This window comes from Syngnathus typhle, linkage group LG22 (genome assembly GCF_033458585.1).
Source record: "Syngnathus typhle isolate RoL2023-S1 ecotype Sweden linkage group LG22, RoL_Styp_1.0, whole genome shotgun sequence".
In the NCBI taxonomy this organism is placed as follows: Eukaryota; Metazoa; Chordata; class Actinopteri; order Syngnathiformes; family Syngnathidae; genus Syngnathus; species Syngnathus typhle.
Window position 1 is genome coordinate 7,256,152 of NC_083759.1, and position 25,567 is coordinate 7,281,718.

General features: G+C 46.9%; 2 protein-coding genes across 2 annotated transcripts; both read left to right on the forward strand.

Moving 5' to 3' along the window:
* The first annotated feature begins 1,653 nt into the window (after window positions 1–1,653).
* Window positions 1,654–22,066, forward strand: igf2r (insulin-like growth factor 2 receptor). Its single transcript, XM_061270834.1, has 51 exons — window positions 1,654–1,913; window positions 2,547–2,686; window positions 3,236–3,354; window positions 3,933–4,031; window positions 4,111–4,246; window positions 4,462–4,573; window positions 4,667–4,775; window positions 4,849–5,008; window positions 5,087–5,279; window positions 5,361–5,464; window positions 5,540–5,704; window positions 5,777–5,923; window positions 6,029–6,181; window positions 6,747–6,884; window positions 6,958–7,108; window positions 7,215–7,383; window positions 7,461–7,576; window positions 11,114–11,273; window positions 11,358–11,534; window positions 11,626–11,721; window positions 11,802–11,903; window positions 12,044–12,206; window positions 12,277–12,453; window positions 12,521–12,667; window positions 12,765–12,943; window positions 13,027–13,114; window positions 13,193–13,402; window positions 13,483–13,613; window positions 13,732–13,835; window positions 13,933–14,066; window positions 14,158–14,354; window positions 14,439–14,565; window positions 14,695–14,826; window positions 14,897–15,056; window positions 15,135–15,243; window positions 15,353–15,434; window positions 15,517–15,650; window positions 15,718–15,864; window positions 15,956–16,114; window positions 16,209–16,416; window positions 16,492–16,644; window positions 17,470–17,704; window positions 17,777–17,913; window positions 17,997–18,114; window positions 18,390–18,536; window positions 18,612–18,796; window positions 19,170–19,356; window positions 19,437–19,586; window positions 19,734–19,803; window positions 19,940–20,212; window positions 20,545–22,066. The coding sequence occupies exons 1-51, from the start codon at window positions 1,753–1,755 to the stop codon at window positions 20,701–20,703; spliced, it is 7,509 nt and encodes a 2,502-aa protein (XP_061126818.1). The 5' UTR covers window positions 1,654–1,752; the 3' UTR covers window positions 20,704–22,066.
* A 136-nt stretch (window positions 22,067–22,202) lies between these two features.
* Window positions 22,203–25,484, forward strand: slc22a2 (solute carrier family 22 member 2). The gene is made up of 11 exons (XM_061270841.1): window positions 22,203–22,778; window positions 23,383–23,486; window positions 23,567–23,721; window positions 23,800–23,968; window positions 24,034–24,148; window positions 24,221–24,324; window positions 24,404–24,618; window positions 24,683–24,785; window positions 24,851–24,963; window positions 25,048–25,147; window positions 25,309–25,484. Exons 1-11 carry the CDS (start codon window positions 22,380–22,382, stop codon window positions 25,403–25,405), a joined length of 1,674 nt encoding a protein of 557 aa, XP_061126825.1. The 5' UTR covers window positions 22,203–22,379; the 3' UTR covers window positions 25,406–25,484.
* Window positions 25,485–25,567: the final 83 nt, after the last annotated feature.

The window sequence follows — 25,567 nt, forward strand, 5'->3', positions numbered from 1 at the left end:
CTGTAGGGAGAGCCCTGGAGTATAAACTACGTTCGTACCTAAAGTATAAGTAAAATAATCTCACATAAATGTTAGGAAGTGCAACATCACTTTCAATGTCACTTGCATTTTTAGCTTAGGTTTAGCCTAAATGAATGTACCCGTTATCATTGGATCAGTGCGTGTATGCAGTTTGGCTGATAACAAAGACCACAGAGCACTCGAAAGTCATGCAATAGAGGCCATTTCGCAGAAAGTCAAAACATCTGCCGGCGTCCACTGGCTTTACAATCAAATCTCAATGTTTTTTCCCCACAGTAATCTGTTTTAGAATTCCACTCTATTTTCTACTCTGCCACTTCACCTATAAAAAAGCAAATGACATTTTCTTTATATTTTGCCTTTATTTTTTCCTCCCCTCCATTGACATACATCTTTCACAGAAACAATGTACCCCCATTATTCACAGATGTGAAAATTATTTCTGAATGTATTAAATTGAGAGTTAATCTCTGTGGTTCACTGAGGTGTTGAATTTTTTTTGACAGCAGTGGTTCTCAACTGTTGTCACCCATTGTTATAGACATTACGTATCACTTTTTTACAGCATTTCATCCAAAATCTAACAATCAAAACAATGATTTTTTTTGTACATACCCATGTGCATACAAATCAATTGTGTATGCACCATTTCAACCAAGTTGCTCTTATTTATTCATTGTATGTGCTTTCTTAGTTTTACTTTTTGTATTGTTTACTTGAATGTTTTGTTTGTCTGTGGACCAATTGGGTGTAATATGTCTTGTCTCCACCGTGTGATAGTAGGAAACGCAATTTCGATCTCTTTGTATGTCTTGACATGTGAAGAAATTGACAATAAAGCAGACTGACTTTGACTTTTAGGCTTCCAAGAAAATTTAAAACTTGTTTGTGCACCTTTGCAATCAAGATGTTTGGATATGTCATTAAGATTATAGATGACAAATACAGTACTATGTTTAAATTGACTTTATGAGGCCATCATTCAACGTGCATACAAACACTACACAAAACTATTTGAGCCCCCCCGCCCCTGCAGCAGACGAGTCGTTGCCTGCGTGATCTGATCTCGCCATGCATGAGTGAAGGCACGTCTCAAACTATTTAGTTTGGTTATAACCATCCACAAATATACATAGATGTATGACGGCAAGTGCAGACACATTTTTCTTCAGCGCAAATAGAGACAAAACTGCAAACAAACTCCTACGCCTGAGTGGTGACAAGAGTCAATCAACACGAAGAGAGCAATGCTGTCCTCGTGTGGTCATGTACAGTATATCATGGCCTGATCTTGCTTCAGTATTTTGTTTTTTTATGGACATACATAGATGCTCACTACATGTTAATGTCACTCAATGACAAAAACACTTAATGTCCAAAATCTAAAATAGTGAGGCAATTATTTTTATATTTTCAAAGGTTTGGTATGAAGCGGTGTCACTATTTTTTTAATTTTTTATTACAGTTTCTTCAAGTAACGTCGGGTCTCTTTGTTTATTTCGTAGAACAGGAGACAAGACGAAGCGAATTCGTTGCTAACGCAGAAGTGTTAACGTTCCAAAGTTGTCATGCGCGTGCCTGAATATCCCACGTTCCGCGAAGGCCGCACGGCTGAGCAACATGACAGTCATGTGACGTTGAATCATGTGGCGCAGTCACTTCCTACCTAGCGATTCTTCTCCAGACGCGCTTATCATGTCGTCCTGCTGAACACCCACCCACCGCTCGAGCATGTTTTTACCGAACCACGGCTGGCGTCGCCTACCCCAGGTCGGCTTGCTTTGCTTGGTGGCAAGTGTGGGATGTTTGCTGGTCTTCTCCGGAGCGACGACGACTGCAGCGGCGGATGGGAAGGAGGAGGAGGCAAACCTTTGGTACCAGGACCTCTGCAGGTAAACACACCTCGAGTCCAAACAAATAAAACCCCAAAACAAAAACCAAACAAACAAACAACACAACGGAGGCTTTCATTCCAGCCCGTGAAAAATAAAATCAATTTGAAATCGCCTAATCACACACACCAGCGTGTCAATTGGCTCACGTGATCGCGTTCAATGGTTGTGGGTTAGCTAAAAGAGCGTGCTAGCAGCTAACACCGGTCAACAACATGCACTGTACTGTACTGTACAATTTCTCCTCCCACTAGCATCGAGTAGCTGCCAACGTATTGCAAAGTGAGCAAATATTGACGCTGCAGCGAACTAACACTCCGTCGTATCGTTAAACAAAGACTTTTTGATGACGTTTAACTTTGGAGACAAGTAGATAATTGGATTCTACTTCCCCCAATTTAATTAATGTTCCACAAATCTCTGCTATGATAAATAGAAAAGCATTAAGTCTCAAGATTGATATGTGGCAGAAGGAAGGAACACGTCTTTATTCCATGACTGTCTGCCAATAACGAAGATAGATAAGATAAGATATGTGGACATTACAAAGACACATCACCCCACCCCTAACTGTAGGCCTGTTGGGTGAAAGGGCTGGTACTGAGGTCCGATTTTTCTGCCTTTGTCTCATAGCTACAAATGGGAGGCGATTGACCTGGACAACAAAATAAGCTACACGCTCAAGCTGTGCGACTCGTCCCCGTCCACCCCCTGCGGTGATGGCACCGCTGTCTGCGCCCGCGACCTGACCAGCGATATTTACCAATCTGTCGGTGAGTCACTTGTGTACTTCTGTCCTGTCCTGTGTGTTTCTCCCAAGTCTGCCTCATTGAACAAAGTTACTGTGTTGATTGATTGCTTTATGCAAGCTGTTCCATGACCGCCATGAGCGGTTACAAGATGTTTTAAAGCTATTTTAGTTGAGCAACAATAACCAATGTTAAAGAATAACCTGTGTGGCTGTGTCAGCCAAAAGCAAGCACAGTTATCTTGCTCTTGAAGGGAATATGCGTCTATCTAACAGTAAAGTTTAATTTGTTGACCTTTCAATCGTCCCGATGCCTTGAAATAGTTCATTAATAATTTCAGTGTAACATTAATGAAGTTGTAGCTGCCAAGTCACAAGTGAGTGGTGGCGTTACCATAGCAGAACTTTTCCCACTGCTGTTTATTTACATCGACGACAAACATGGCAACTGTGACAAATGATTTTCTCAAAGGGCAGAGGCTCAGATGGGGTGAATATTTATTTTTCAAAGCATGCAGTGTTTTTCTAGACCCACTCAGAATCACATGCATCTTTTTTTTCCCTCGTCGTGCAGGTGAGCTGACCCTGCGGAATCTGTCCGGAACCGTCCTTGATTACAACAGTAAAGTTAAATGTACAGGAAATGACAACTTCATCCAAACCACCATCGGCTTCCAGTGCGGCAAAACCATGGTGAGCTCACACAAGCATTGGCTGACACAGAATTAGATATGGTCAGACAGGAGCTGCGTAGCCTACAGGATCCCAGGTCCAATTTTAATGACCTTTCAAATAGACAAACATTCCCACTGACACACTCTAACGTCTTGACACAAAACGAATATTATAATATAACGTTTACAGAGAGGCTACATCTGGCTTAAATTGTTCTGAAGCCTGGCTGCAATGAGAGTCAACAATTGCAACAGCGGCAACCACACTTCGCACGTGCGCGCTCGCTTTTGTGAGAGTCTGCGGCTCAACGGTGTCCCTCACTTCCTGTCACCTCTTGCCAAACAATCCTACATCACCATCTCGTCCAAGTAGATGCAGAAGTAGATGGTCTGTCACGGTGCTTTGGAACACTAACAAGAAGCAGCTGACTAGGATGGAAAAATATAGAAAGAAAGTCTTGTATTGTTGAGGAAAATGTGATTTTTTTTGTTTTTTATAATATTAGGTTTTACATTAGGCGTGGTTCATTTTTGGTCAGTCACCACATGTTTGCATATTATCCAATTTGCACTTGTGTTAATTGTTGTGGCCCACAGGGTACTCCGGAATTTGTGGCCGTTTCTCAGTGTATGCATTACTTTGAGTGGAGGACCTACGTGGCCTGCAGCAGCGACAAATTCAAACCACACAAAGAGGTGCAAACACTTTTGATGAACCAAAAGATCTATAAATTATCAAATGTTGTCGGTAACCGAAATGTGCACGCGTGCGCAGGTGCCGTGCTTCGCCTTCGACTCCGACAGCAAGAAGCACGACCTCAACCCGCTCATCAAAGTGAGCGGCGGCGGCTACCTGGTCGACGACGGCGACGACAGCGTCGACTTCTACGTCAACATCTGCCGCAGCCTCAGTCAGTCGCCCGCAATGTCGCAATAGAGTTGTTTTCAGAACTAAAGCAGTGCGAACAACTTTCTGGTAACTGGGTCACATCTGTGTCCACCGACTTCATCTCTATTTCTTGGTTGAGGTCTCAAAAGCATACATTGCACTGCTGTTATTCCGAACACAACTGTATCTACCTTGAGGTTCTCTCATATGAAGTGACATGTTCCTTCGCTTTGTCAGGTGGCGGAGAAACACATTGTCCGGAAGGTTCTGCCGCCTGCCTGGTTACCAAGAACGTGGGCTACAACATGGGCTTCCCCACCAAGCCCTTAGAGCTCGTCTCAAACGACAGGTAGCCTCGAGGTCCACTTGAGATTGCAAAATCTTATTTAAAGCAAAAAAAAAAAACCTACTAAAAAAAAAAAAATTCTCAAACACTCTTAAGACTGAGCCTGCAGTACAACCTGAGTGCCACCACGACTCCCCCCGTCTTCTGTAACGGACACTCTCCCGCCGTCACCATCACCTTCATCTGTCCATCAAGCCGACGTTCGGTAGGTCACACTCGTGTTCCCATTGGGCGCGAGCTGCGAATGACTCTGGTTTCGAACGCCCTTCTGCTCACAGGGCAGCACCCCTAAAATGACGGCGGAGGCCAACTGCCGCTACGAGGTGGAATGGGAGACCGAGTACGCCTGCCACAGGGATTATTTGGAAAGTGACACGTGCAAACTCAGCAGCCAGCAGCATGACATCTCGGTCGACTTGACCCCGCTCACCTTGACCTGTAAGTTAGCTCCTCAAAATAATTGATCACATTGATTAAATGCCCTGCAAAGAAGACTTAACCCGTGTTTGCGTCTAGCTGCGGACCATCCCTACTATGCCCATTCCTCAAACAGCGATGGGACTGAAAGCTACATTTATTACCTGAACGTGTGCGGGAAAGTGCCCTCGGACGAATGCAACAGCCTGGGGGACTATGTTTCCTCCTGCCAAGTGAAGAAGACAGGTGATGGCAAAAAAGTGGCCGGCAGATACCAGAACCAGACACTGCGGTAATTTCTTTCATTAGCGCAGGAATTGTAATCTGTAAAAGAAAAATTTAAATAAATGAATACGCCTGCCACATCTTTCAGTTACTCAGATGGCGATCTGACACTTATCTACCCTGACGGTGCCAAGTGCTCCACCGGCTTCCAGAGGATGACCATCATCAACTTTGAGTGCAACAAGAACGCAAGTAAGAGGCGTCAGCCCGACCTCAGCTGCAGCAAGGTGGCCAAGTCTGATTTAGTGTTTGCTATTTTTTGCTTAGCCAATGGTGGTGTGGGGACCCCAGTGTTTGTCGGAGAGACAGACTGCACGTACTACTTTAACTGGCAGACCGCGTACGCCTGCGTCAAGGAGAAGGAGGATCTTCTGTGTCGGGTTGATGATGGTAGCAAGCATTATGATCTTTCGCCCCTCACTCGCTTGCCTGGTGAGTGTGGAAGATCCAATTCATGTCCCCCCCTTGTAGAACATATCAGTGTCTATTTAACTTTTGTTTCAGGGTCAGAGTTGAACGGGAACTGGGAGGTGGTGGATCCAGAATCCTCAGAGTCAGACTTAAAGCGCTTCTACCTCAACGTTTGCCACAAAGTGGTCCAGGCGGGAGGAGCTACCGGCTGCCCGGAGAGTGCCGCCATTTGTGCCGAGGGTAAGAAGAGATACGGCGAGGTCACTTTGAATTGACACGTAACGACAGACACAAGTGGAGGATGTCCAGTGGCATTCATTCTAAGGTTGCGATTTTGCGTTTCAGACAAAGAGCAGAATATGATCAGCCTGGGAAGTTTCCTCTTGCCCCCCCGCAAGACTGAGAAGGGAAACGACATCCGACTGGTGTACACCGATGGAGACTTTTGCAGCAAAACCACGAGGATTCAAACCATCCTGACGCTCAAGTGCAAACCAGGTGATCATTTTATGCAATTTTAATCTACCGTTTTTTTCCGTGTATAGTGCGCAAAATTTTACTAATTTATTGTCCTAAAATCCGGGGTGCGCATTATACATGGGTACAAAAGAAAAAAAAAAAAAAAAAAATTTTTTTTTTATTTTTTTTATTTTTTATTTCTTTTAAGTCCCAATGATCGTCACACACGCAGGGAGGCAATGGGTCCCATTTTTATAGTCTTTGGTATGGTGCGTTTACGGGCAGTCGGAGAAATCAACGCCAACAAAAAAAATTACATCCAGCCTAGTTAAGACCATACCAAAGACTATAAAAATGGGACCCATTGCCTCCCTGCGTGTGTGACTGTCATTGGGACTTAAAAAAAAAAAAAAAAAAAAATTTTTTTTTAAAAGAAAATTCATAAAAATTGGGTGCGTATTATACATGGGTACAAGCTTTTTTCCAGCATCAGCATGCCATTTTTAGGGGTGCGTACTATACATGGGGGCGCACTATACACGGAAAAAAACGGTAATCTGTAAAGCAAAATGGTGTCGGATTTATTGTTTTGGATCCCTCGCAGGAGATCTGGAGAGCGCGCCCGTCCTCCGCAGCGTCTCATCAGATCGCTGCATGTACGAGCTGGAGTGGTACACTGCGGCCGCGTGCGTCCTCTCCAAGACCCAAGGGGACAACTGCAAAGTGGAGGACCTGCAGGCCGGTATGTCGCTTGCGATACCGTCAAGAACTCTGTTTTGGTCTGACGAACGTAAGTGAGCGGTTCTACTCCCCAGGCTTCTCCTTCGACTTGTCGCCGCTCACCAAGGCTAATGGCGGCTATTACAACTTGACCAACGACAACTACGACTACTACATCAACGTGTGCGGCCCGGTCACGGTCGCCAACTGTCCCGAAAAGGCCGGCGCGTGCCAGGAAGAAACAAGGTACAGCAAACCACAGTTTGTCAACATCTACAAATGATCAAGTTATGTTTTCCTTTTCCTCGGCTCTCTATGTGACTATGGATATTTTTTTTTCCTGTCATTGTAGTAGTTGGAGTCTGGGCCAGGCCAACTCACGGCTGTCCTACTACGACGGCCTGATCCAGTTGTCCTACAGCAACGGCTCGCAGTATAACAACCAGCAACACACGCTCCGATCAACTCTCATCTCCTTCCTATGTGACCCTGAAGCTGGTGCCGGAAAACCAGAATTCCAGGTGGACCTCCCGTTGCTTTTTGGTTCTGTACAAATGTTCTGACTTTTAGCTTCTCTAATGCTCTTCACTGGTCACAGGTGGAAGACAAGTACACGTATAACTTTCACTGGTACACATCGTATGCGTGTCCCGAAAGACCTCACGAGTGTCTGGTGACTGACCCCAAAACTTTGGACCAGTATGACCTGTCCAGGTAGGACACTCAGTAAATATTTGATTTTGCTCACTGTATGGCGTTGATGCATACCCTAGTCCAGTGCTTCTCAATAATTCTCTGTGTTGCCCCCCCCCCCTAGGGAGAACAAAACATTTCGCGCCCCCCATGTTATTAACATTAAAGAAAACAAAATATAAATAAAAAAGAAACTTACAATAAAGAATAACTATTAATAACATTGTTTTTTAGTCATTAACAGAACTGATTTGATTGATTGATTGATTGATTGATTGATTGGTTGATTGAAACCTTTATTGTCCCCTCTGGGGAAAATCAGTTGTCAAACAGCTCATGACGTTTAAAAAGAGGAAGACAAACAGAAAAACTGAGTTCACAATGCAATAAATATAAACACATTGCTGGTCCAATAAATATACAGTACAAGCTGGTAGTTTGCTAAAGTGCATCATGTGCAGATAAAAAGTCCCAAGTCTCTTGCTCCAGGTCTCTCCATGCCTGCGGGCCTGGTTGTCGGAGTCGGAGTGAAGCTGGAATAATTGACTGTCCAAATCTCTTTGTGCTCTGACGGGGGAGGACAAATCTGTCGCTGAATTTGCTCCTCATCCCCGTCAGCTCGATGTGCAGTGGATGGCAGGGATTGCACATGCATCACTTTGCCTGAAATTAAAAATAAATTATAATTATTTAAACTATAAAAATTCTTGACCAACTGCCATTTTATGCTGGAAAAAATAGAATAAAATAATAAGAAACATACATAATATTAAATTAAATAACAGCAATAAATAATATTCAATTCAAAGTAATCAGCAACATTAACTCAGGAGCACAATATATAAAACATTTTAACCTACAAAACAAAAATGAATAAAACAATTTGTGCTCAAAATGAGGCAGCATGACGGAGACCATATCCACGGCTCCAGGTAGTATCAGCTCTTCTGCAATGGTGTGTTTTTTTCTCGCACTGAGCAATTTGGTACGCTGCTTTCTTTACAGGACTGTCTCAGAAAATTAGAATATTGTGAATACGTTTTTTATTTTCTGTAATGCAATTAAAAAAAAAAGTCATACATTCTGGAGTCATTACAAATCAACTGAAATATTGCAAGCCTTTTATTATTTTAATATTGCTGAATATGGCATAGAGTTTAAGAAAACTCAAATATCCTATCTCAGAATATTAGAATAACGTTTTTTCCATGTATAATGCGCCCCCATGTATAATACGCACCCTAAAAATGGCATGTTGATGCTGGAAAAAAGCCTGTACCCATGTATAATACGCACCCAAATTTTGACTCCTACTTAAGTCCGTAAACGTAAAATTATTTCAGAAAAAAGATCATCTTTGGGAACAACTGGATGTAATTCTGCCGGTCAGTATCACTGCGCATGCGCTAGCAAACTCGATAGCGAAGAAATGTTTCGGATTTGTGTAGGGTACATTGTGATAGCAAACGAGCAGGTGATCGAGCAAGCGTCTGATACGAGAGCATTGTGTTTGTATGGAGCGTGTTTGAAGTGAACACCAGAGAAGAAAGCGCATCTGTAATGGCGGTCTTTGTATCATGTACGGATTTAAAAAAAAAAAAAAAAGGTTTTATTTTTTGTACCCATGTATAATGCGCACCCCAGATTTTAGGACAATAAATTAGTTAAATTTTGCGCATTATACATGGGAAAAAACGGTATTTCCTCAGACCAAGTAAAAAAAAAAAAAAAAAGATTTATAACAGCAAAACAAAATCAAACATTTGAAAATGTCCATTAATGTACTCAGTACTTGGTTGGGAATCCTTTTGCATGAATTACTGCAATCAACGTGGCGTGGTATGGAGGCAATCAGCCTGTGGCATTGCTGAGTTGATATGGATGCCCAGGATGCTTCAATAGCGGCCTTTAGCTCATTTGCATTGTTGGGCCCGGTGTCTTTCAGCTTCTTCTTCACAATACCCCACAAATTCTCTATGGGGTTCAGGTCAGGGTAATTGGCAGGCCAATCGAGGACAGTAATGCCATGGTCAGTACAACATTTACTGGTGGTTTTGGCACTGTGGGCAGGTGCCAGATTATGCTGGAAAATGAAATCATCCTCTCCATAGAGCTTTCCAGCAGACGGAAGCATGTAGTGCTCTAAAATCTGCATTTACTCTGGACTTGATGAAACACAGTGGACCAACATGGCTCCCCAAACCATCGCTGACTGTGGGAACTTCACACTGGATTTCAAGCAACTTGGATTTTGCTCCTCTCCAGCCTTTCTCCAGACTCTGGCGCCTTGACTTCCAAATGAAATACGTACAAAACTTGCTTTTGTCTGAAAAGAGGACTTTGGACCACTCTGGAAGTGTCCAGTGCTTCTTTCGCATAGCCCAAGTCAGACGCTTCTTCCGTTGTCTTGAGTTCAGAAGTGGCTTGACCATCGGAATAAGGCTATTGTAGCCCATTTCCCAGACACGTCTGAACAGTGGTTTTTGATACCTGGACTCCAGCTTCAGCCCACTATCTTTGAAACGCCCCCAAATTCTGGAAGCGACTCTTCTTCACAATACTGTCATCTCTCTTGGTTGTGCAGCGTTTCCTGACACATTTCCCCCTTCCAACAGACCTTTTGTGGATGTGCTCTGAAACTGCAATCTGTGAACAGCTTGCTCTTTGAGAAATCTCTTTTTGTGTCTTACCCTCCTGATGGAGGGTGTCAATGATGGTCCACTGGTCAGATCAGCAGTCTTCCCCATACTTGTAATTTAGTTTACTGAACCAAGCTGCGTGTTTTTCAAGGCTCAGGAAACCCATGCAGGTGTTTCGAGTTAATTAGACGATTCAAGTGATTAGTTGAATACTTGGGGTGTAACGATTCATCGATACACATCGATTAATCGATATAATGCTCGACGATTTATTGGCATCGATGCTAAAGGTAAACATCGATTTATATCGCCGTGTTTGACCTCGGACATTAGACGCAATTTTATTTTGAAATCCAGTTCATTGTTGCTTGCTTCCTCTTTCCGTGCGCAGTGCGCTCGTGTTGTGTTGTGAGCAGAGCACGCACGTGAAAGGGGAGTTAGTGTCCAAAAAGACGAGGAAATTTGCTCCCTTTTAGGCTTCGAGTCATTAGTTTGGAAGCACTTTGGATTCCAGAGAAAAGATGGCTCAACGGACAAGACACGTGCAGTTTGTAAATCCTGCCATGTGGTGATCAAATATTCCGGGAGCACAAATCTCGCCGCACATTTAAAGAAAAAACACGACATCAAAGTTCAGTGTTAAAATAAGCACTTTGTATACTACAATACTCTTGTGATTTCCTAAATAAAGAGTTTGCAGTACCTTGTTGATTTTGCGTATCAATTGTTATAAAAAAAATTGTTTGCTTACAGTGATACCGCCACTCCCACCTACTGCAGTGGATGTCTAATTACCCTTTAGTACAGCCAAAAGAAAAGCATGTTCCCTGGTGTCACACGCGCCCCCCTTGGTATCGCACCGCGCGCCCCACTATTTGAGAAGCACTGCCCTAGTCCGACATCTTCGTCCTGTCTGCAGCTTGTCTTACCCCACGTCCGGCAGCAACTGGCAGGCCATGGACCTGTCCGACACCGGCAACTTGCGCAAGTACTACATCAACATCTGTCGGCCCATCAACGCCGTCATGGGCTGCGACCGCCACGCTTCCGTATGCCAGATGAAGTACACAACCACGCAGGTTCGTAATTCTCGCTACCACTTTTTGCATAAACTACGTATCAAAAAAGTCAATTGTGTCTTATCCCTCCCACCCGTCCTTCAGGGCTTCCCACAAGAAGTGGTGTCCGTGAGTAACATGGGCATCTCCAAGCGTGGCCCCGTCATCAAAAGCCGCGACCGCCTGCTGCTGGAGTTCACGGACGGCGACCCCTGCGAGTCAGACGGCTTGAAGCTGACGTACACCACCCGAATCCACCTGGTGTGCACCAGGGGAATGCTGGTCGGTGGAAACACTTTGGGTGGGCGAGGCTTAGCTCAACCTTCTCGACGTCACTTTCTTATTGTTGCTGTTGGCCTTCATCTTCACACAGTCAATGGGTCCACGATTCCTCATGTACCAGAACTGCACTGCCAACTTCATCTGGGAGACCAGGGCAGCATGTGCCATCACCACGACCAAGAACAACGTAAGTCATTTTATCGAGGTTTTATTTGAATTTGTAAATCGCTCAGCTTCATCTGTGCTCCATATGTGCTTCCATCTCAGAGCTGTGCCGTGATAGATCCCGACACCGGCTTGGAGTTCAATCTGCAGCCGCTCGCTTCCGAGACTGGATACAAGACCAACGCCAATGGAAAAGACTTCTTAGTAAGATGGATGTTGGGATCAGCAGCAAGGATTAAGATTGCATTCAGAGCACAAAATAAGCAGACTAAGCTTTGTGTGTAAAATAATTCAATCCATTCTCACTATGAGAAGGTCAACACCTGGTTTGTCCTGCCTCACAGGTGAACATCTGCTCAGACCTGGCAGAGTGCGGCGCGGGAATGGCGGGCTGTGAGCTGGAAGACGGGCATCCCATCAGCCCGGTGGGGGTGGAGAAAACCCTCCAGTACTCCACCGATGGCCTCCTCAAACTGACATACAAGGGACCCCGTGACGATTCTACAGGTTTGAAGAATGAACTGACCCCTACTTTTCTTGAACCTGTTTTTGGTTTGAAACTCTGTTTTCTTTCCAGCAACGCGGGACACCTTCACCATTAACTTTGTGTGTGATCCAAACGCGCACCCTGGTTCATTGAAGCTGCTCCGCGAGGACTTGAACACCCTGCCCAGCCACGTGGTCCATGACGTCCTCTTTGAGTTCTCCACCGCGCTGGCCTGCGTCCCCGCGTCGGTGGACTGTCGCGTCATCGGTATTGGCAGGACGTCGCAAGATTCGGCCTCCTCCTTAGATGTAACACGCGTTTATGTGGGTTATAGATTCCCGTGGTAACGAGTATGACCTGAGTCATCTGGTTCGAGGTGGAGAGGACAGTCCCTGGGTTGCTATAGACACCGACCCGGTGAAGTCACGCAGCTTTTACATCAATGTCTGCAGACCTCTTCCCTCTCTGAATGACTGTCCTGGTCAGTGAGCGATGCCTCTCACTTAATTCAGCCCCATCAGTACTTGTATGGCGTTAGAGATTTCTTAACCGCAAAATGCATCTATGTCCCCCTCCAGTGGGCCCATTGGGTGCTTGCGCCGTCATTGATGGAGCCGGTTACAGCCTGGGTCTGGTCCAGGCTAGCCCGCAAGTGGCGGATGACGGCTCCATCAGCATCTTGTACCACAACGGGGACCTGTGCGGCGCTACGTCTCGCTACTCCACACGCATCATCTTACTCTGTGACGACGGCCCAGTGAGTAATCTGTAACCTTCTTACTTGGCAGGGCTCTGCAGCTGGGTGAGAGATGCTCAGTGTATGTGTGTTTGTATTTCCAGAGCTCCCCCATGTTTGACCGGCAGGACGGTTGCGAGTACGTCTTCATCTGGCGTACATCCGAAGCTTGTCCCATCAGGAAGTCCCAAGGTAGAGTCGCCACACTGAGGGATGCACCTGACTGCTAGAAGTGGTTTTACATGGCTGTTTGCCCGCCGGTCCCCTCAGGTGACGAATGCCGTGTCAGCGACCCGAGAAGCGGATTCGAGTACGACCTGAGCTCCCTGAAAGGCAAAGATTACCCGGTGATGAGTGACAAGTACATCTACCACTTGTCCGTATGCGGCGGGCTGCAGAGGGGCGTCTGCACCAATAAAGAAACAGGCAGCGACGCCGTCTCCTCGTGCCAGGTGGAAGGAAACAAACACAGGATAGCAGGTGGCAAACTGCAAAAAAAGCATCCCCAGTTTGTGCTCTGCCTTGGATTGTTTGTTGGTATGCACTTGTGTGCATTACAGGAATGGCGAACCAGCTTCTGAGTTTCGTGGGGGATCACCTGATCTTGAACTACACCAGCGGAGAGACGTGTCACAAAATCTACCAGCGATCCACAGAGATCTACTTCTCCTGCCACCCCGACATGCACCCTGTAAGCTTAACACTTAGATTGCCACTTTTCTATGGACTTTTTACGTTTTATGAACTAACCTTGACAGAGGGCAAAAATCTCCCAAATTGTTGACTGCACTTCTCTCTTTTCCCACAAGGGTGTGCCAGAATTCATCAAGGAGACTCCTGAGTGCACCTATTTGTTCAATTGGCGCACGTCACTGGCATGCCTTCCTGTTAAAACAACCAGCTGCTCATACCAGTAAGCATGTTGTGTGTTGTGACTCATCTGAGAGTATCCCCAAAGTGAGAGTGAATTTTATGCATTGGGTAATTACGTTTGCTGTTCTCGTGACTAGTGATGGTGCGGGCCACTCGTATGACCTCTCACCTCTGGCCATGGAGGCCCAAAACTGGGAGGCGGCGGCTTCGACGGACGACACCAGCAAGCGATTTTACATCAACATCTGCAGGTCGCTGGTGCCACAGGGAGGTGCGTCTGTTGACAGCAATGGCGTCCTGCTTGTCTATCACAGTATTTCCCAACTTTTAAATTAAAATACGCTCTTCTGGTTTTGCGGCAGGTTCGTGGAAGTGTCCCTCCGGCAGTGCAGCCTGCATGAGGGCTGGAGAGGAATACGTGAGTTTGGGTCAAGTGACGAGTGGCCTCACATGGGACACCAACGTGCTGAAGTTGCAGTACAGCGGCGGCCAGGCTTGTCCCGACAGTGTCCGCAACAGGACCACCATCATACGCTTCAAGTGTGATAAAGACCAAGTCGTAAGTTAAGATGTCACGGTCATCTTTTATTTTTTTAACCCACGTCGCACAGTTTTTTTTTTTAAACATTTTTTCCCCTCTCAGGACTCTCGTCCAAACCTCATTTCCGCCATCGAGGACTGTTTGTACACTTTCATGTGGTTCACGGCTGCTGCGTGCCCACTAAACAGCAGCCAGCATGATGGCTGCAGAGTCGCCAACCCAGCTACAGGTCTAATATTTTCAATTTATTTTTACAGTACACCCACGAGTTGAATTGCATCGTAAAAAAATACTTGATTTGACCCACCCCTGATGTTGATTTTTTATTTATTTTTTATTCAACCTTTCCCTCCTGCAGGTCATTTGTTCGACCTGAACAGCCTCAGACGGGACGGTGGTTACACGGTGTACGACCACAACGTGCCCAGCAGGATGTTCCGTGTCAACATCTGCGCAGACATGACCAACGCCGGCTGTAGCCCAGGAACCGGTATGTCACGATTTTCTTGACTTAAAATTCTGTCCTGGGGAGGTTGCATTCAAGTGCTGCGTTGTTTCAGCGGTGTGCATTAAAGACGTCAATACTGGGCTGAGCGGCGGCCAGACCAGCGCGAAGCTCTCGTACAAGGATCACGTGGTGGAGCTGATGTACCAGGGAGGAAGTCCATGCGCCGCCGACCCCGCCCTCAAGCACAGCACCATCATCCACTTTGTCTGCCGGTATGGTGTCCGGCCCCTTCAACGCCATCTGCTCGGAGCTGGAGCGCCAACATTAAAGTTATTTTGTGCGTTTCATAGACCTGCCAGTATGAGCTCAACCCTTTCAGAACCCGTCCTCATTGACTCCAATGCAGAGACATGCACGCACTTGTTTGCCTTCCATACTCACCTGGTGTGCGAGCAGCCTGTGAGTATGTTAGTGTGTGTACGGTAGATAGTTAAGTTGAACAATTTGTGGATTTTATAGTCCCCAGATAAGATGACAGCCAAAACAAGTGTCTTTGTCTTCCTTCCAGGTCACATGTTCCGTCCAGAACGGCTCCACCACGATTGATCTGACTCCTCTGATTCACTTCACCGGATACTACACCGCCACAGGTTGGCTTGCGCACGGACATGACTTTATCAAACAGCATCACGTCATCCGTATTGATGTCCCTTTTTTCTTTGTGGTGTTCAGATGACGCGGTGGACGAAAGCGATGACTCTCCGGACTTTTACATCAACGTTTGTCAACCTCTGAACCCCATCCCCAGGGTCACCTGCCCATCTGGCGCCTCTGTCTGCATGGACCCAGACAATGGACCTCCAATTGTGAGTTACAAGAAGTTAATGTCCAAATCCAGAGGTTGACATTTATTTCCCTTTGCCTCTATGCAAGGACATTGGGCGCACAACGAACGGGCCTCAGTTAAGCGCCATGGGCGACGTTTCCATCACTTACTCCAGCTCCACCCAGTGTGCGTCAGATGTGGCGCAAAACTACACCTCCACCATCATCTTCACCTGCCAGAGAGGCGTAGACTTGGTCAGTACGCCATTTACTTCATCTCCTATTTTTTTTTCCCTCCAGACCTTTGTCCTACTTTGAAAAAGAAAACTGGTCTATGTCTCTTCAGGGTTCCCCGCGCATGCTGAGGCTGCAGGGCTGCGTGTACGTTTTTGAGTGGGCAACCCCTGTCGTGTGTTCGGACGCCACCCACACCAGCGGATGCAAACTGGTCGACACTCAGCTGCAGTACACCTTTGACTTGTCGACGTTGACAGGACAAGTGCTGGTGAATTCAAAGATGCTTAGGCCCCGTGTATTTATTTTTTTGCAGAATTTAAAACATCTTCCTAATACGTGAAATGTCTCCGTTTGTGCGATAGGTCCCGCTTGGCTCCTCCGACAACTACCTTATCAACGTGTGCAGCTCGGTGGCCGAGCCTGCTTGCAAGGGCGCTACCGTTTGCCGGGTTTCGGGCCCAAGCAAATCGGCGGCGTCATTCGGCATCAACAAGGCCATGACCATGGATTTCAAACACGAGAAGCAGGCTGTGCTCATGCAGTATGGTGGCGGGGATCCATGCCCGCCCAGTAAGTGGGGCCCCTTACCCTCACATCTGTATCTGATCATAACAAATGCCTACATGCAAATGATGTGTGTTGTAGGAACGCATGAAGGCAAGGCCTGCGTGTTCCCCTTCACGTTCATGAAGCGCTCGTATACAGGATGCACCACAGATGGCAGGACCGATGGCAGGCAGTGGTGCGCCACGACCGCCGATTATGACAAGGACAAAAACTGGGGCTTCTGCGAACCAGGTGAGGCAGCAAATTTCTCTCAGCATCCTGGAATTGGGTGCCCATGTCTTTCACAAACAAGATTTTTGGTCATCTTGAGTGTAAGAATCCAGGAAAACTGCTTTAGTTATTTAAAGTTAAACTTAAAGTCCCAATGATCGTCACACACACATCTGCGTGTCGTGAAATTTGTCCTCTGCATTTAACCCAGTGCTTCTCAATTATTTTCTGTTACGCCCCCCCCTAGCAAGAAGAAAACTATTCGCGCCCCCCCTCCCCACCGTGACTATCCTAACTTGTCTTGTAAGTCGTAAAATGTTGCACTGTCGCAAACGTGACAGAAGTAACAATGAGAGCGCCACTGCCCCCTGCTGTAGTAAACGCGCAATTACACTTTATTCTAGTACTGCCAAAAAAAAAGCCTGTTCCCCAGGGTCACACGCGCCCCCCCAGGAATAGCACTGCGCCCCCCAAGGGGGGCGCGCCCCACTATTTGAGAAGCACTGATTTAACCCATCCCCGTGTGATTTTGATCCATCCCCTGGGGGAGAGGGGAGCAGTGAGCAGCAGCGGTGCCGCGCTCGGGAATCATTTGGCAATCTAAACCCCCAATTCCAACCCTTAATGCTGAGTGCCAAGCAGGGAGGCAATGGGTCCCATTTTTGTAGTCTTTGGTATGACCCGGCCGGGGTTTGAACCCACAACCTTCCAGTGTCAGGGCGGACACTCTACCACTAGGCCACTGAGCTGGTTACTAGGCCACTGAGCTGGTTACTAGGCCGCTGAGCTGGTCACTAGGCCACTGAGCTGGTTTTAGCGCTTTAATTCTTTTTATTTTTTTATTAGCGTCTGCCAAGCGCCAGTCGTCCATCCTGTTTACTTGCGACCCGTCCGCGGGCCACGGCTCCCCGCAACTGCTGTCGGAAACGGCGGGATGCTCGGCTACCTTCCAGTGGCCAACGAGTGCTGTTTGCGCCTCACGGAAGATGGAGTGCAAGCTGGTCAGTCAGCATAAAACTTTTGATCTGCGAGCCCTCTCTTCCCTCACCAAGCCCTGGAAGTTCAACCACAATGGCGACACGTGAGTCAAAATTGCGAATGAAATGTTTTCTCATTGATGCGGATGTGACGTTCCCCATTTTCATATCTGCAGATATTTCTTCAACCTGTGTCAGGGGATTCATAAAGGACCTCCGGGTTGTGACGAGGGCGCCACTGTGTGCCGGCACTCGGCGGACGGCAGCACGCAGACGCTAGGTCGCGTCTACACTCAGAAAATGAGCTACAAGGGTGAGAAATTACAGCTGATTAGAATTTGCGCATTTTCTTAGTTAGGCGGGGAGAAAAGCAGTCATCTCTTTCCCCTCCCATAGATGGCAAGATTTCCGTCAACTATTCGGCCAGTGATTCTTCCTGCGGCAACGGCGTGGCGGCAAAGACGGAGATCCGGCTGAGCTGCGGCACCACTGTCGGTCACCCGACCATCATCAAGTATGAACGCAGCTCGACGTGTGACAAAATGGCCATAAAGGCACTGTGACTTGGGACAGTGACATTCATTTACTTTTCCAGTTGAGCAGCCAGTTAATAACAGAAGAGTGTTCGTCATTCAGGTTAAACTTTGGCTTCTTAAGACGCCATTATAAGTCAATAGTATAACTCATCTAAAAAGTATTTTTTTATTCCACCAAATTATTTAAAACGTAGCTATATTTTTGGGTGCAATCTATATCAAAACTTACAATAGTTTGCGTGAAATCTCTCAGCATCGACAAGACATCCTGCCTCTTTGTGATTGGCTGGGAGACCCGCTTGGCATGTGCCGTCAAGGAACATGAGGTGGAGATGGTTAACGGCACCATTCAGAACCCAAACACGGGCGCCCGCCTCAGTCTTGGAGCACTTTACTTCAGGTATCCAAATTAAAGTTGCTCCTTCTTTTACCCGTCATGTCACTCACTCTTAGACACGTGTTTGTGTGTCTTCAGTCCCCATCAAGCTTCCGGAGACATCCGGGATAACGGGGACCACTACATTTACCACATCCAGTTGTCCGGGCTCACCAACAGCTCCCTGCCAACGTGCGTGGGCGCCAACATCTGCCAGGTCAAACTCAACGAACCCTACTGGCGGCGGATTGGCTCCTCCAGCACAGCCAAATATTGCATCAAAGGTATTTTGACATGTTCACTCAAAATTGATTGAATGGATTTCTTTGTGGCATTGTTTGTTTTAAAAGTCAAGTATGGCCCCTTGAGCACAAAAAGTTGGTCAGCTGCGTTGAATATTTAGACATTTAACAGTCTGGCCCGTTGAAGGTTAATAAATCAACCTTTCATGCATCAACTTCGTCATACGGCCTGAAACAGAGTCTGGCGCAGGGAATCATTGACTTTTATGATGTAATTTGTGAGGATACTGAAGGAACCCGCTGATACAACATGCGCTTATATTCAAAATGCCAAAATTATCCTTGAGGGTGAGGGGCAATACTTTCATTGACCATTCAGAGGTCTTTAGAGTGTTAAACGTGTTTCACCCTACAGGTGGCAACCTGGATGTAACGGTAACCTCGGAGTCTGCGTGCGGGCGGGAAAGAACCAAAAAGGCGTCGTCTATCATCATGTTCCAATGCAACCCGACGGCCGGCGTGGGCATCCCCAAATTCATGCTGGAGACGGACGAGTGCCAGTACATGTTTGTGTGGCACACGGACGCCGTGTGTGGTCTCACGTGAGTGTAAAATTAAATTTGGTATTTGAATTGAACTTGCGTTTTAGACCACCCATGAAGTTTGTCAATGTGTTCTGCAGGACTGTGGACACGCAGACGCAAGACGATGACGGCGACGGCCTTCCGGCTCTTTCCAGGCGGAGTCAGGTGGCGGCTGTTCTGCTGAGCCTCCTGATGGCGGGCTTGAGCGTTTGTCTACTTGCACTGTTGCTGCGTAAGCGAGAGAGAAGGTACCAAGACAAACTTTCTTGTCTGTGAAGTCATTATCTGAATTTAGTGTGGTGTGGTTATGTCAATTAGCTGAATTGTGGTCTCTCAATTGGTCAAAACGTTATGCTGTCCCTTTTAATTTATTCTTTTCTTTTGTCGACTTGCAGAGACATGGTGATTCAGAAGGTAGCTGGATGCTGCAGGAGAGGCAACCAAGTCTCCTATAAATATTCAAAGGTCATTGTTGTTTGTTTTGATTGTTAATTAATGTTTTTGGAAAACAAGAAAAAAAAGATTCCAACATATTGTTCTTATTATTTTTTTTATTTTGGTTGACTTGTTCATCCATCTTGTTGCCTGCATGGCTTTTCAGGTGAACATGGATGAAGATGCGGGCGAAGACGAGATGGAGTGGCTGATGGAGGAACTGGAGACTCCCACCACGAAGTCTTTGTCGTTCTCCTCCTCGCAGCTGGGTCGCGATAACCACAGCAACGGGCACATCAAGACCAAGCCGGTCAACACGGACGGTTTGCGCTCCTTCTCGTTGGACGAGCAGGAGGACGACAGCGAAGACGAGGTCCTTAGCGTCCCCGGAGTGCGGGTGGTCAAGTCGTCGTCCGCCCATCGCAGTGTCTTCCTGCAGGTGAGCGGCGTCGCATAACATCTTGCTTTCGCTCAAATCTTCCACACCAAACATTTTTTTTTTTTACAAAACCAAGGCACCTCGCCTTCGCTTGTTCTTTATCGGGATGTCAACATGCCTTGGCTCTCACTTTGGCAAGACGGCAACATATCTCGACTCCTTTCATATGCACTTCGGCCAGAGAGCGAGCAAACAGATGAGGCAACACAAGACGTGTTGAGCCTTCGCTTGTAGAAAATTACAAACAAAGCAAGACTTCCTCACATTTGCTTGCACTTTTGTCAAGATAAACCCTCACGCGATGGTTCTTGTTTTTTGCGGCACCGGATCAGGAGGAGAGTGACGAGGACCTGGTGGGCCTCCTGGACGAGCCCGAGCGAAAGCGGAAGAGCGGCAAGGCTCGCTCAGCGGCCGCCCGCCGCAATCACAACGCAGCACCAAAAGCCAAGCGTGAGGACGACGACAGCGATGAGGACCTCCTGCGGGTGTAACTCGCCCTCCGGAACTGCGCTCTCTCTCGCTCTCTAATTCTCTCTTTCTCTCTCTCTCTTTCTCTCTCTTTCTCTCTCTTTCTCTCTCGCTCTCTCTCTTCTCTCTCTTCTCTCTCTTCTCTCCTCTCTCGCTCTCTCTTCTCTCTCTCGCTCTCTCGCTCTCTCTCTCGCTCTCTCTCAGTGAATGTCGCCATAGCTACGCATCTCAGCATTACTGACACTTCCTCCAGCCCCCTTTGCCGCCATTTTGTTATTTATTGATCGCTCCTTTATTTAAAGTGTTTCTCACCGTTGCTCTGGAAGCAATCAAGGCGAGTTGGTCCCTCGTGTCACCGGGTGCCACGTTTTGTCCAAAATGTTCTTTGTGATTGTCGCCGTGCCATTTCTGTAGCACTTTATCTTAAAGCGAGTGTTTCTTTGCAGATTGTTTAAGTCAAAGGTCCACGTGGCTGCAAAAGCAGCAAAGCTAATCGGTCGGCCAGCCAGCAAAACGAGGAACGAACTCTGGCCGAGTGGACATAGGCGGTGAAGGTCAGTTCTCGTGCGGTTTTAAAGGGAATAGAAATGCTCGGGTGTTGCATTGTTTGCACTCACGGTAAACAGCCCCCTGAAAAGAGAGCGTAAGGCCTATTTTTTTTCTTTTTAAAGATGGATTTTCTCAAATTTTCACTGATTGTCCTCACATTTTCATACTCTACGGAGACGTTCCTTTGTTTGTTTGAGATTTTATCATTATTTAAGTGTGATTCTGTAAACGAAACTTTTGAGTGGCCATATGAGCGCAATGTCTCATCCGAGCCATATTTCAATGCCTTTTGTCGTTGCTTTGTTTTTGTTTTGTTTATTGCCTAGCCAAGTCGTCGTTTGGTAGGCAATTCAAATATGTATTTGCCACATGTTGAAACTGCCAGCATAATAATCGAATGTTTTGAGGGTTGACTTAAATCATCCATTGTTAAGATGAAAGCCGCTTTCAGACGGCCTTTTCTGAAAATTGCTGCAGGAAAAATAAACCTGTCCCTTGAAAATAAATACAGACCCTTTGTCAAGCAGTATTTATTTATTCAGGCTGTAACAATTCTGCATTATCGTCAAAGCTGTGAGGGAGTTTGGCTCAGTACGTAAATGTTTGGTACTGGTAAAGCACCCCCCCCCCCCTGGATTTGCACGTGCGCTGGTTTGTTTTCTGCGATTTTCAAAAGAGGACAGAAAAATGTTGCACTGGAGAAAAGCACAAGAAATGAGGTGCGATGATCATTGTCATCCTGCTTTTGTTGTCTTACCATTGTGCTTGTTTTTTTGCTATTTAAAAGAACCTCCATGTACTCATGTCTCTTTATTTGAATAAATACCTGTAGAATGATGCTTTGGTATATTTGTTTTAGTGAACTTTACTAAATTCTAAACACCTTTTTATTCCAGGAAAAAAAAAAAGGTGATCATGTCTCATTTGTCAAAAGAAATGACAAAATTACTAAACACCTCACCTCATGGCCATCTTTTTCCCAACCGGTAACTGTGCACATAAGTAACGTAAACTATTGACCTCATGTGACACCCTAAAGCGTGTGTCTGTAAACATGTTTTAACGCTTCGCCGCTCAGTTGGCTGAACTTTGATCAGACCTGTCCACTTAAAAACCCAGCGGACTGGACCGCTCGCCACTTTGCGCCACAATGACTTCATTCGACGACATCTTGGAGGAAGTCGGCAAGTTTGGCCGCTGCCAGAAGCGCATCTTCGCCCTGCTTTGTCTAGTGTCCGTTCCTTGGGCTGGCGTCTACGTGGGCATCGTCTTCCAGGGTTTCACGCCCAACCACTGGTGCCGGGACGGTGCAGTGGAGCAGTGGAGGCAGTCGTGTGGCCGCAGCCCGGCTGAGGGTCGGCAGATGACGGCGCCTCTACTCAACGCGTCGGGCGAGCCGCAGTACAGCAGCTGCGAGCAGTACGATGTGGACTGGAACGCCACGCTCACCTGCGACACCACCCAAGTTGACCTGAGTGGGATGCCCACCAAGCTCTGCTCCAGCGGGTGGGAATACGACTATGAGGGGAGGCGGTCCTTCGTCACTGAGGTAGACCCGCTCTGGAGGAAAAATGCAAATACCGTATTAGCCCGAATATAAGTCGACCCTGATTATAAGATGACCCCCCTCTTTTTCAAGACTCAAGTTTGAAAAAAGACTTTTTGAACACCAAATTTAATTTTTATACAGAAAAGAATTACAGTACATCTGAAACAAATGATTATAATTTGTTCGAGCGAAAAAGCATGTTACTTTGCCTCATTCAAATCATGCAAAAACTGTTATCACTCTTAACATATCTGAATATTTAAATACTAAAGTACAATCACATTGGTGAATGAACGGCTTCTGGTTTTTCCATTTTCTGTTATCTCTTCACTTATTTTCTTCTCTTACCTCTATTTTTTGTTTTTCTTCTTCATGCTACCGCTATTTCTATTTTTTTTTATTCGTGACGGGTTCGCTTTGGCCTGGGGAGTTAAGTTCAGCATTCGCTTTAAAGATGTCTGGCGCCATCTAGCGTTATGAATGGGTATAATGTCTAGAGCCCGAATGTAAGATGACCCCCACTTTTTCAGTCTTATTTCAATGCAAAAAACACCGTCTTATATTCGGGCCAATACGGTACTGAAAGAAAAAAATCTGTCTGCAGTTTGACCTGGTGTGTTCCGACGCCTGGCTGATGGACATGTTCCAGGCCATGCTCAATATCGGCTTCCTGCTGGGAAGCATCGCCATCGGTTACCTGGCCGACAGGTGAGCCAGCGTCTGATGTTAACCCCTGCCCACCTGCTCGGCTTCCCGGTGACGCACCGTTGTTTATTTTCTCCTCGCAGGTTCGGTAGAAAATTGAGCTTTGTGATTTCCAACGTGTTTAACGGCTTGGCGGGCATTCTGGTGGCGTTGACGCCCAACTACGTGTCCATGCTGATCTTCAGGATGCTCTTCGGGTTCGGCGTGAAGGGTGGATGGATGGCAGGTTACGTGCTGAGTGGGTAGACCGAGATCGTGTGTATCGTTTGGCACGTCAATATCAATAGGATCGCAATCCAGCGCTATTTCCTTTCAGTCACAGAGATTGTGGGCGTGGAGTCGCGCCGCACAGTGGGCATTTTGTACCAGATGTTCTTCAGTGTGGGCCTGGTGGTGCTCCCCCTACTGGCCTACTACATCTCCGACTGGCGCTGGCTGCAGGTCGTCATCACCATTCCTTACTTCCTCTACATCTTCTACTACTGGTAAGACGCAAAAAATGTTACTCAGAAGGTAGGATCTTAACGCAGATTATTGTGTGTACTGTCAGGTTTATCCCGGAGTCTCCAAGATGGCTTCTATCGCAAAACAAGAACTCCCAAGCCGTGACAGTCACTGAGGCAATGGCCAAGGAGAACAAAAGGACACTGAGCAAAAACATTGAGGTCTGCCTTCAGTGACCTCCTCCCGAAGTCCAAAACCAGCTTTGATCTCCTTCTGCTTTGTCGGCGCCGTAGACGCTGGCCGACGACAACGCTGCCACGTCGTCCACCGCCTCCCTGATGGACCTGGTCCGAACGCCCAACATGAGGAAGCACACCTTCATTCTCAGCTACAACTGGTCAGTTCCTACCAGGATTAAGATACTTTTGGATTTCACAAAAGGCTCCCACAGCAAATTTTGTGTTATGTTGTCGCAGGTTCACCAGCGCCGTGGTCTACCAGGGCCTGATCATGCGTCTGGGCATCATGGGAGGAAACGTCTACATCAGCTTCCTGATCTCCGCCCTGATGGAATTCCCCGCTGCCTTCCTCATCCTCTTCACCATCGAGCGTGTGGGCCGCCGCCTCCCCTTCGCCGCAGCCAACGCTGTGGCTGGAGCCGCCTGCTTCATCGCCGTCTTCCTTCAGGACGGTGAGTAACGCCGTCTTCCATTACGCCAGGGAGGTTGGCTTAACGCTTGACTCGGTGTCGGCAGGTTGGTTGAAGACGGCGGTCACATGCGTGGGCCGGCTGGGCATTACCATGACGTTCGAGATGGTCGTCTTTGTCAACACGGAACTCTACCCGACTTTTGTCAGGTAAATAAACTCTCCAGTCACCAGGTCAAGTTTGAATAGGTCCTAACGGCATCCCCTGACTTCAGGAATCTGGGCGTGTCTGTGTGTTCTACGCTGTGCGACGTGGGCGGGATCGTGGCCCCGTTCTTGCTCTACCGGCTGGCCGTCATCTGGCTGGAGCTGCCACTCATCATCTTTGGTTGGCTCACCACATTATCACGATGATTCGAGCTGGGTAGCCATAGCTCGTTGGAGTGGCTAACCTTCAGAATGTTTATTTTAGGCTTCTTAGCTTTCCTGGCTGGCGGTTTGGTCTTGATGCTTCCGGAAACCCGCGGGGTCCCGCTGCCCGACACCATTGACGATGTCGAACACCCAGAAAAGTGAGTCGCAGGACTGGAGTTTCTGGCTAAAGTTTGCTGGCTGAAGTTCGTAGTGCAATTAACTGGCTAAAGTTACTTGTTCCCAGGCAAAGCTTCTAGTTCATGCTAGCTTGCCAATGCTAACTGTGTCGTGAACTTGATGTGTCATTTGCTCTTTTTAGGACGAAGTACAAAGCGACGGAGCAGCAGTTGTCCAGCAGGCTACTCCACAACACCAACAGCAACATTTCCACCAATCAAGAACCCGCAAGTGTCTGAAATCCTTTTCCGATTCCCTTATTTATTTATACTCCAAACTACTTTTGTTCATTTTTGATCACAAAACTCTTGCTGCATGCTGTGTGTGGTATCTAAACAAGTGAATGTTTGCGATCATGAGGGTCCTCTTAGTTAGCTTGACCACAGCCGCTTCATGCAATA

Excerpts from the sequence above, each read along its gene's own strand:
- igf2r (XM_061270834.1), top strand. The coding sequence starts at position 1,753 with ATGTTTTTACCGAACCACGGCTGGCGTCGCCTACCCCAGGTCGGCTTG. Across the intron at positions 6,182-6,746 it reads GACGCTCAAGTGCAAACCAG|GAGATCTGGAGAGCGCGCCC; the intron begins GTGATCATTTTA and ends GATCCCTCGCAG. Across the intron at positions 12,454-12,520 it reads GGTGGACTGTCGCGTCATCG|ATTCCCGTGGTAACGAGTAT; the intron begins GTATTGGCAGGA and ends TGTGGGTTATAG.
- slc22a2 (XM_061270841.1), top strand. The coding sequence starts at position 22,380 with ATGACTTCATTCGACGACATCTTGGAGGAAGTCGGCAAGTTTGGCCGC. Across the intron at positions 24,325-24,403 it reads TTCATTCTCAGCTACAACTG|GTTCACCAGCGCCGTGGTCT; the intron begins GTCAGTTCCTAC and ends ATGTTGTCGCAG. Across the intron at positions 24,964-25,047 it reads GCTGCCACTCATCATCTTTG|GCTTCTTAGCTTTCCTGGCT; the intron begins GTTGGCTCACCA and ends TGTTTATTTTAG.